General features: G+C 35.7%; 2 protein-coding genes across 2 annotated transcripts in view; one reads left to right on the top strand and one right to left on the bottom strand.

Annotated features, from left to right (window-relative positions):
- The first annotated feature begins 14 nt into the window (after window positions 1–14).
- Window positions 15–3476, top strand: LOC120628843 (dnaJ homolog subfamily C member 28). Its single transcript, XM_039897480.1, has 4 exons — window positions 15–325; window positions 896–1114; window positions 1568–1912; window positions 2526–3476. The coding sequence occupies exons 1-4, from the start codon at window positions 215–217 to the stop codon at window positions 2958–2960; spliced, it is 1110 nt and encodes a 369-aa protein (XP_039753414.1). The 5' UTR covers window positions 15–214; the 3' UTR covers window positions 2961–3476.
- A 1260-nt stretch (window positions 3477–4736) lies between these two features.
- Window positions 4737–8197, bottom strand: part of LOC120628616 (trifunctional purine biosynthetic protein adenosine-3) — a 40841-nt gene continuing 37380 nt past the window's right edge. The window contains exons 23-24 of the mRNA XM_039897078.1: window positions 7043–7166; window positions 4737–5536 (exon numbers count right to left, since the gene is read on the bottom strand). Of these exons, the coding sequence (XP_039753012.1) occupies window positions 5351–5536; window positions 7043–7166 (310 nt within the window). The 3' untranslated portion in view covers window positions 4737–5350. The remainder of the gene's footprint in view (window positions 5537–7042; window positions 7167–8197) is intronic.

Genomic DNA, 8197 nt, shown 5'->3' with positions numbered 1-8197 from the left:
TGTCAATAAGTCAATTTGTCATATTTTTACACTTCGAAAATAAAAACAAAAATCGAAATAAAAATAAACAAATTATCTAGTTTCGAATAATTAGAACGTTCTATTTAACCTAGTCCATTAGTGAGTGTTATAATCTCTAAGCTAAGTTCTATCATGCTGGTGCCTAGCTAATCTTATTTACGTAACTAACAATGATCAGTTAAAACTAAACAAAATGAATTTCAATAAGCCGTACACAATACTGCTGTCCAGGCTCGTATGTTTTGAGCCTTTTCCAAGACTAAATAGATCAGTATATACCAAATCACAACAAAAACAGATTGAGGTGAGTTCTCGCGGTATTAAATACTGAAATTAAATAGCGGTTATCAGTGGTTTCGTGCGCATAAAATTTCGGTTTCCAGTTACATGGACCTAGTTTCGTAAAGTTATCTTTCTACATAGCCGAAAAAACTTTTTCGACGTCTTCTCAGTCTTTCCTGCGATAAAAAGCGAGTGTTTAATACACTGAATTTGTTAAAACACTGACCTGTATTACACTTAAGTATGCATAGTTTAATATGGGTCAGTGGTTAAATCGATTTTGTATCTCAAGACGTTCTTAAGGTTGATAATTACAATACATTGGCCTGTACTTTATTATTGGTGAGAAGAGTTCCTAGCTACCTATTCTAACCATGATAAATAGAAGGATAATCTTAGACTATATTAAATTGACATTCAAGGTCTTTAAGTAACAAACAAGAATTTTTGTAAAGCATATCATCTAGATCATAACTAGTCCTATAGTCCAGTGTGTAGAGATGATAGCCTGCTTCTTATTATCTCTCTCTGTACTAAATGCCTCTATTGAATTATAATTGATCAATATTTGTAAATATTCTTTTCTATGCAGGAAAGCTACAAAATATTAAATATACCACCAAACTCAAGTCAGGATGTTGTTAAGAGTGCTTTCCTAGAGCTTGCAAAGAAGTATCACCCTGATTCTTCTTCACCAGATGCAGATATAGATAAGTTTGTAGCCACAGAGAACGCTTTCAGGACTCTCTCTATACATAACACAGGCTCTCAAAACTTGGATGAAGTTGATAAGATTGTGTTTGATATTAGGGTGAGTTAATGTTTTACTATCATTTTGGGATTAAGTGATGGTAATTTGGTTTATTACAGTTTTATTAGTTAGAGCATAGTAAGGTTAACATTTTGTAATAGAATGTGTTAGGCGTATACAGTGAGTCAACTCTGCTGCCTCATGGAGAAACAGATTTTGCACAGTGCAGAAGAGTGCAGCATTGTTGTACCCTATCTGTGATTCTGGTCCAATGCAGATTGGTGGACACCATACACCTTTGAGAACATTATTTAGAACTCTAAAGCATGCAAGCATGTTTCCGCACAATGTTTTCCTTCACCGTTAAAGCAAGTGATATTTAAATTGCTTAAAACACACATAAGTTAAAGGTGCATGCTGGGATCAAAACTCAGCCTCTTCAAAATGAAGTTAAAGACATACCCACTGGGCTATCATGCCCCCCAATATAATGGTAGTCATTTTATTTTTCAGCACACTGCACCTCAGCACCGCCAGTACCTAAGCTTTGAAGGGGTAGGCTACGGAACACCTTCCCAAAGGCTCCAGCAGTACACTCAAGCAAGAGCACAAAAAGCCGCCACAAATGTTTTAAACCACCGGATCTCTAAAGCCATAGCTTCAGACAAAACCCTCATGAAGAAGGAATCAGTAAAGCATGACATCAAGACCAAATATGGCTTGGAGAGATTAGTAGAAGATTTGATACAAGAGTCAATGTCGAAAGGTGAATTTGAGAATTTAAGCGGCCAAGGAAAACCTTTGAAGGATCAGAATACTAATCCCTATGTTGATTTTACTACTCATAAAATAAATGAGGTAAGATACCTGGTGAAAATAAAACTACAAACACCAACAAGTATGAACTAATATGTGGCCAGGTTTTTTGAAACAGCTTTTATGGCTTATGTTTTAATCTAACATTGAGCTAGTGCAAAACCATGGCAAATAAAAGGACAGAAAAGAAAATATTATTAAGATACTACAGTACTACTTACAGAATTGGGTCTAAAGCTTTGCTTGTTAACAATTTTTAATGCAACCACAGGAAAAAAAAAAATTCGAGAGATTGGTATGGAAAGTACATGTCATTGTCATATGAAATTTCAAAGCTGTCTGCCCACAGCTTAGCTCGAAAACAACTCTGGAACTACTTAAGGAATCGGGATATAACGTAGCCTATGTTCTTTTCCATGTCAAAGGTTACATGCCAAATTTCATCCAAATCCGCTCAGCCATTTTTGCATTGAGTAACAAACATGAGTGGATGTTTTCACATTTATAATATTAGTAGGATTATTCTGTTTATTTATACTTAAATAAAAAACACATTATAATAAGTTTTTATGCTGTAACAAAATGTGTCATAATTATTTTATTTTTTAATTCATTATGAAGATTTTAAGTAGCTAAAGCGAACTTAACTTTGCAGGTATTAATAAACAATGGCTTCACACCAGAATGGATAACAATGTGCAAAGAAATAGATGAAGACATTGAACAACTCAAGGAAGAAATCTACAAAGAGAGAATGTATCTAGGGCCGCACCCCCTAAACAAAACCGACTATACAAAGTGGCTAAAAATATACGAAAGTAACAAACAACTAGCAGAATCTTTGAACATGAAAATAAATACCTACAACTTAATAGTGCCATTTATATATAAACAAAAGTTCCATGTGGAGTTTGATAAAATATGTAATGAAATTCTAATAAATGGTAAACATTCTGTGGAAAAGCAAGTAGAAAAGAAATACGAGCAGAATGTTTTAGTGGACAACAGTCATGATCTAATGGGAGAGTTTTTCAAGGCTTTAGGGGAGTTATTAGTTGGAGGGAAAACGAAAAATAAAGTTGGCAGTTAGCCTTTGCTAATAGTGTGCCACTTATTAGGAAATCAATTATGACAACATTTTCAATTATCTCCAACATAAAGAAATACTGAATAACGCGGAACAAAGGCGATTCTTCGGGAGAGTCCCGTTTCCGTTGACGCAATTTACGTAAGTACGGTTTTCGGTTCTGACGTAAAGTAACAATTAGAAGAGAAATCCGAAAAGTCATAGTCTTTTACCCTTTGCATAATTTTCCTTAGTAGTCAGGTAACCAAAGGAAAATAAGTGTGGTGTTTGAACTTGCAACAAACATGTTATAATCAAATTAGTCTCATTGCAACTGTCATCGAAATTTTATATGAGTTATATTATCCTTCTTTTTTGGAGTATGTTTTTTTTTACCTATTTATTACTTTTTTTTATAGTTATCTTAAAATTTATACCAGTTAGTTATAGGTAAGATGTCTGTGATATGCTATTTATAGATAATTGTAGTAATTATTTACTTGTTGTAAAAGTTGCAATATTAAAAATGAAAACAGCAGAATTAAATTTATTTATTTTATTTAACATTACATTACACTTATGTCTGTAAAATATTCCTTATATAGGTATAAAACAATTTCAACATGAAAAATATTTCTAAAAACAATGTTTGTATAACATTAAAAAATAGAAAATAGATCTGCTTAATCGAGATAATTTGTTACATTTTTGAGCTAAAATATTCATGTAAAAGGCAACTTCTGAAGGCACTGATGTGGAAGACTCGAATTAAGCCATTAACTTATTACACACGTCGCGGTATAAGAATTTTTCCTTTCTTTTAGATCGGATTTTTACTGGCCGCAACGACAGACAAATAGAAAGTGGCATTTATTATATAAACTAATATTAAAATATTAAATATTATAAATGCAGAAGTTCGTATTGGTTTGTCTTTCTTTCACGCAACAACGGGTCAACGTGATATACAAGATATTTAAATAGCTTGAGGTTGTCGAGTTTTAACAGATTAAATGCAAATATTAAGGAACATATAAATTCTAATATACACAATAGTCAGTATGTATAGGAATTAAAGGAAGTATAAAAACGCGTATTTTTTTTATATAAATCAGCAGCACATGAATTGTACGTTGTGATGTTTGTGTGCAAAATTAATAATAGCAACGCATTATTGGTACATCTCGCAATAGGTGGACAGTCGACATCAAGCGAGTCGCTCTACACAGGTGGCATAACTGGAGTGTGGCAAGCGGTTTAAATGGTGACAATAATTGTCACCTGTATTGTTTCTCTTTTCTGTTAAAATTCTGTATGACGGCATGAGAGCGCCATGTCGTTTTTTATGACTGCATGGGCTGGTTAACGACCGGTCGGGGGCCATCTATAAGAATTAAAATTTATTTCGGTTTAAATTCAATAATTCCTAGATGTATCTTAAATTAGAAACTATTTGTTGACACACTAGGTAGAGGGAGAGTCTCATAACCATTTCATATATTATGAAAATTAAGCTTAATTTGCTATACTCCGCGAACAGCAGCAGAATCTGTATGGTGTAATTTATAATTACTTAACAATTTGTCATAACAATTACTCACTGAAAACTCCACATCTCCGGACGGAGGATACTCCGGTTTCGGAGCGAAACGTGCGTAGAGGGTACATTGCCGAGGATCTGTTTGGTGTGGAGTATACGGATTGAAGTAATTATAAATTATACCATACAGTTTCTGCTGCTGTTCGCGGAGTATAGCAAATTAAGCTTAATTTTCATAATATATTATGGATTTCCGCAAAGTAACGCCTGCTTCTATCCAATATAACCATTTCAACCCATTACCGACTCACTACAGGGCACGGGTCTCCTCCCACAAAGAGAAGGGTTCAGGCCGTGGGCCACCACACAGGCCCAGTGTGGGTCGGTGGACCAGACCGGTCTCATTCGTGTGAACGAAATAGATGGCGATGTGCACTCGATGTCGACTCGTTGACAATGAATCGTTAATTAGAGCTGAACGTTGAATAAACGAAGGTATTTAATAGCCGATTTCACTAAATCGGATGCCTAGGTGATTCCTAGGAAAATAAAACGTTTCACGATCTCTATATGTTATGTCTAACGACGTAAGCGCCGTCTAAAGTTATGTTCTGACACATGACAGATGAAAAAAATATAAATTCATTTTTACTTAAACATTAAAACCATGATAATGAGAACACAAAATACCACAGCTTGTGGCAAGAACCATAGACAAGTTAGGTTATATGAGTTGCCTTGAAAATCGATTGGTGTGGGCTAAATGTATGCCTAGGAATCTCCTTCGATTAGGCGTTTGTTATTTAGGCATGGCCTTGTCTGTCGTAAGTGCAAACGGACGTAATGGTAGTATAGCAAGCGGTAACGGTGAGGTCTAGGAATGCCACATGATGTTCCCGAGCGAGTTGAGGCGCACGCGGCCCGTGGCCACGTTCCGCAGCGCGCGCGGGTAGGCGCGGTGCTCGGCTTGGAGGATGCGCTCGCTGAGAGACTCCTCGGTGTCGTCATTGAGTACGGGAACCCGCTCTTGGGTGATTATCGGGCCCGTGTCCATGCCCTCCTGGGACACATAATTTAATTATATTTAATTTATTAGCTTTTCAAGGGAAACAAACAGTACTATTACACATAAAAGTAATGCCGTTTTTTTATATCGCACTAGCGTACCCAGCCTGCCTCGCCGGGCTAGATTTTGCTTTATTTTATTTAAACAATAAACTCGCATCATTAAATTTTTAATTTAAGTCTCATAATATATTAAATCATGTTTTTTTCTCTCCGTATTCATTCTCTTCTTCTTTCATGTACACCCAACAATAGAATATCATCATAGCAAATAAAAGCTGTATTTGACAGTTTGACAGTTCTAAAATAAGAGTGCTCCGATCATCACCAAACTTTACAGGATTACTCGCCAGGGCAATCCGGAGATTCCCTGAAAGTTTCATTGAAATCGGTCCAGCCGTTTCGGAGTCTATACGGAACATACCCACACACTTTCTCTTTCATGTATATAGATAGATAAACCAATGAAGTTTCTACAACTTAGTTATACATATATGATAACATTAGTTACAATTGCTTAGGAAAAAGTAATAATAAATAATTTCCGAGGTTTCCGCCATGTGGCACGTGGAGTCCACTGAAACCATCCCTATCGTAAGGGGGCGTCCATAAATTACGTGGGGTGGATTAACACGGTACTCGGGAAGGCGTTTAAGAACGTACGGAATCCTCATTCAGCCGTTATTGTATCCAGTGCATTGTGTCCGAACAGTAAAAACGTCCTGGGCTGGTCTCATGTCACTTTACACCGACGGAATGTTGCAATAAACTTCGTTTGTTCGAGAAACCAATCTAAAGTGGAGTGGTTTTTGATGCTTCAATTTATTACATTAGTCGTGTACACTGCTGGCTTCTGTATGTATGATACAGTTCTTACTTCTTAATAGTTCTTCTTCTTAATAGTCATTACTTTAATTGTTTTTAAATGACAATGGTAATATCGAAAAAATAACAACCGGCTAAGTTTGTTGTGGGCTTCTTTTTAGACCAGGGCGCGTTTGGAACCCGTAGCTTTAGTTATAAGTTGACGAATTTATTTATCGCCATCAACTCACTCCTATGTCATATTTTACATGTAATGTACGCATCAAAAGGGCCATCTATGTGCCTATTTGAATGAAGAAATATTTAATAAATAAATAATATACTACGACAACACACACATCGCCATCTAGCCCCAAAGTAAGCGTAGCTTGTGTTATGGGTACTGAGATAGCTGATAATTATTTTTTTATGAATATAATACACATAAATACTTATAATATACAGATAAACACCCAGACACTGAAAAACATTCATGTTCACACAAACACTCTCCAGTTGTGGGAATCGAACCCACGGCCTTGGACTCAGAAAGCAGGGTCGCTGCCCACTGCGCCACTCGGCCGTCAAAAATTATAAAAATAATTAAATTATAAAAAATATTTGACTTTGACTTTGACTATGTTCATAACTCTGTGCCATGTGAATAAGAGAAGTAAGGCGCATTTCGCTAACTCACGTCGACGAAGTGCACGGTGCAGCCGGACTCCCGGTCTCCGGCCGCCAGGCACTGCCGCTGGGCGTGCAGGCCCGGGTGGCGCGGCAGCAACGACGGGTGGATGTTGATCAGCCGACCCTTCCACCTGTGGACCACACACCATGTACAACATGACAAGCATACCTGGGTGAAAATGTGTGTATGCAAAAAGTTATATGAAATTATTTTGCTAAATATAGGTAAGATCATTGGTGTTTAGGATATAAAGTTCCAACATATTTTGCTGATACATTAACGTGCAAAATTGTTACGCTATGTAAATAGAGGAAACGCGATGTAACGTAATGTGTACGTGTGTCTACGACTCCGATATCAGGACCCAGGTTAATTATATTATTGCATACCTAAGTAAGCAATTATGTGCACAAATAAACAATTGCTTTAATTACTTCTTTCTTTTTATGTAAATTAACAGATGCAATTTAACGCTAGGTTTATTTATTTATTTATATAACTATATATAAAAACAAGGTTTAGTATGGGCCACAAATATTTCAATAGATTCAGGTAAAAATTCCTAATTTGGCCAAATTAACAGACGAAATGCTGTTTAACGCTATTTAATTCACAGACGAAATGCGATTTAACGCTATGTAAATTAACAGACGAAATGCGATTTAACGCTATGTAAATTAAAAGAAAATGCGATTTAACGCTATTCAATTAATAGACGAAATGCGATTTAACGCTATGTAAATTAACAGACGAAATGCGATTTAACGCTATGTAAATTAAAAGAAAATGCGATTTAACGCTATTCAATTAATAGACGAAATGCGTTTTAACGCTATATAAATTAACAGACGAAATGCGATTTAACGCTTTGTAAATTAACAGAGGAAATGCAATTAAACGCTATGTGAATTAACAGACTAAATGAAATTTAACGCTTTGTTAATTAGCAGACCTAACGAAATGTAACACTCGCAATGCAAAAATAGATTAACGCAGTATAACGCTTAAGTAAATTAGCCGAGCGAACGAAATATGACGCTGCGTAAATCAATAGACGTAACTTAACAACGCCTTTAGTCTGTTATTTTACATAGTGTTACATTATAACACTATGTAAAATAACAGACTAAACGCGTTGTAATATATATATACTAGCTATTG

Source organism: Pararge aegeria, chromosome 13 (assembly GCF_905163445.1).
Source record: "Pararge aegeria chromosome 13, ilParAegt1.1, whole genome shotgun sequence".
NCBI lineage: Eukaryota > Metazoa > Arthropoda > Insecta > Lepidoptera > Nymphalidae > Pararge > Pararge aegeria.
This window is presented reverse-complemented; position numbering and strand designations above follow the sequence as displayed.

Excerpts from the sequence above, each read along its gene's own strand:
- LOC120628843 (XM_039897480.1), top strand. The coding sequence starts at position 215 with ATGAATTTCAATAAGCCGTACACAATACTGCTGTCCAGGCTCGTATGT. Across the intron at positions 326-895 it reads CACAACAAAAACAGATTGAG|GAAAGCTACAAAATATTAAA; the intron begins GTGAGTTCTCGC and ends TTTTCTATGCAG. Across the intron at positions 1,913-2,525 it reads CTACTCATAAAATAAATGAG|GTATTAATAAACAATGGCTT; the intron begins GTAAGATACCTG and ends TTAACTTTGCAG.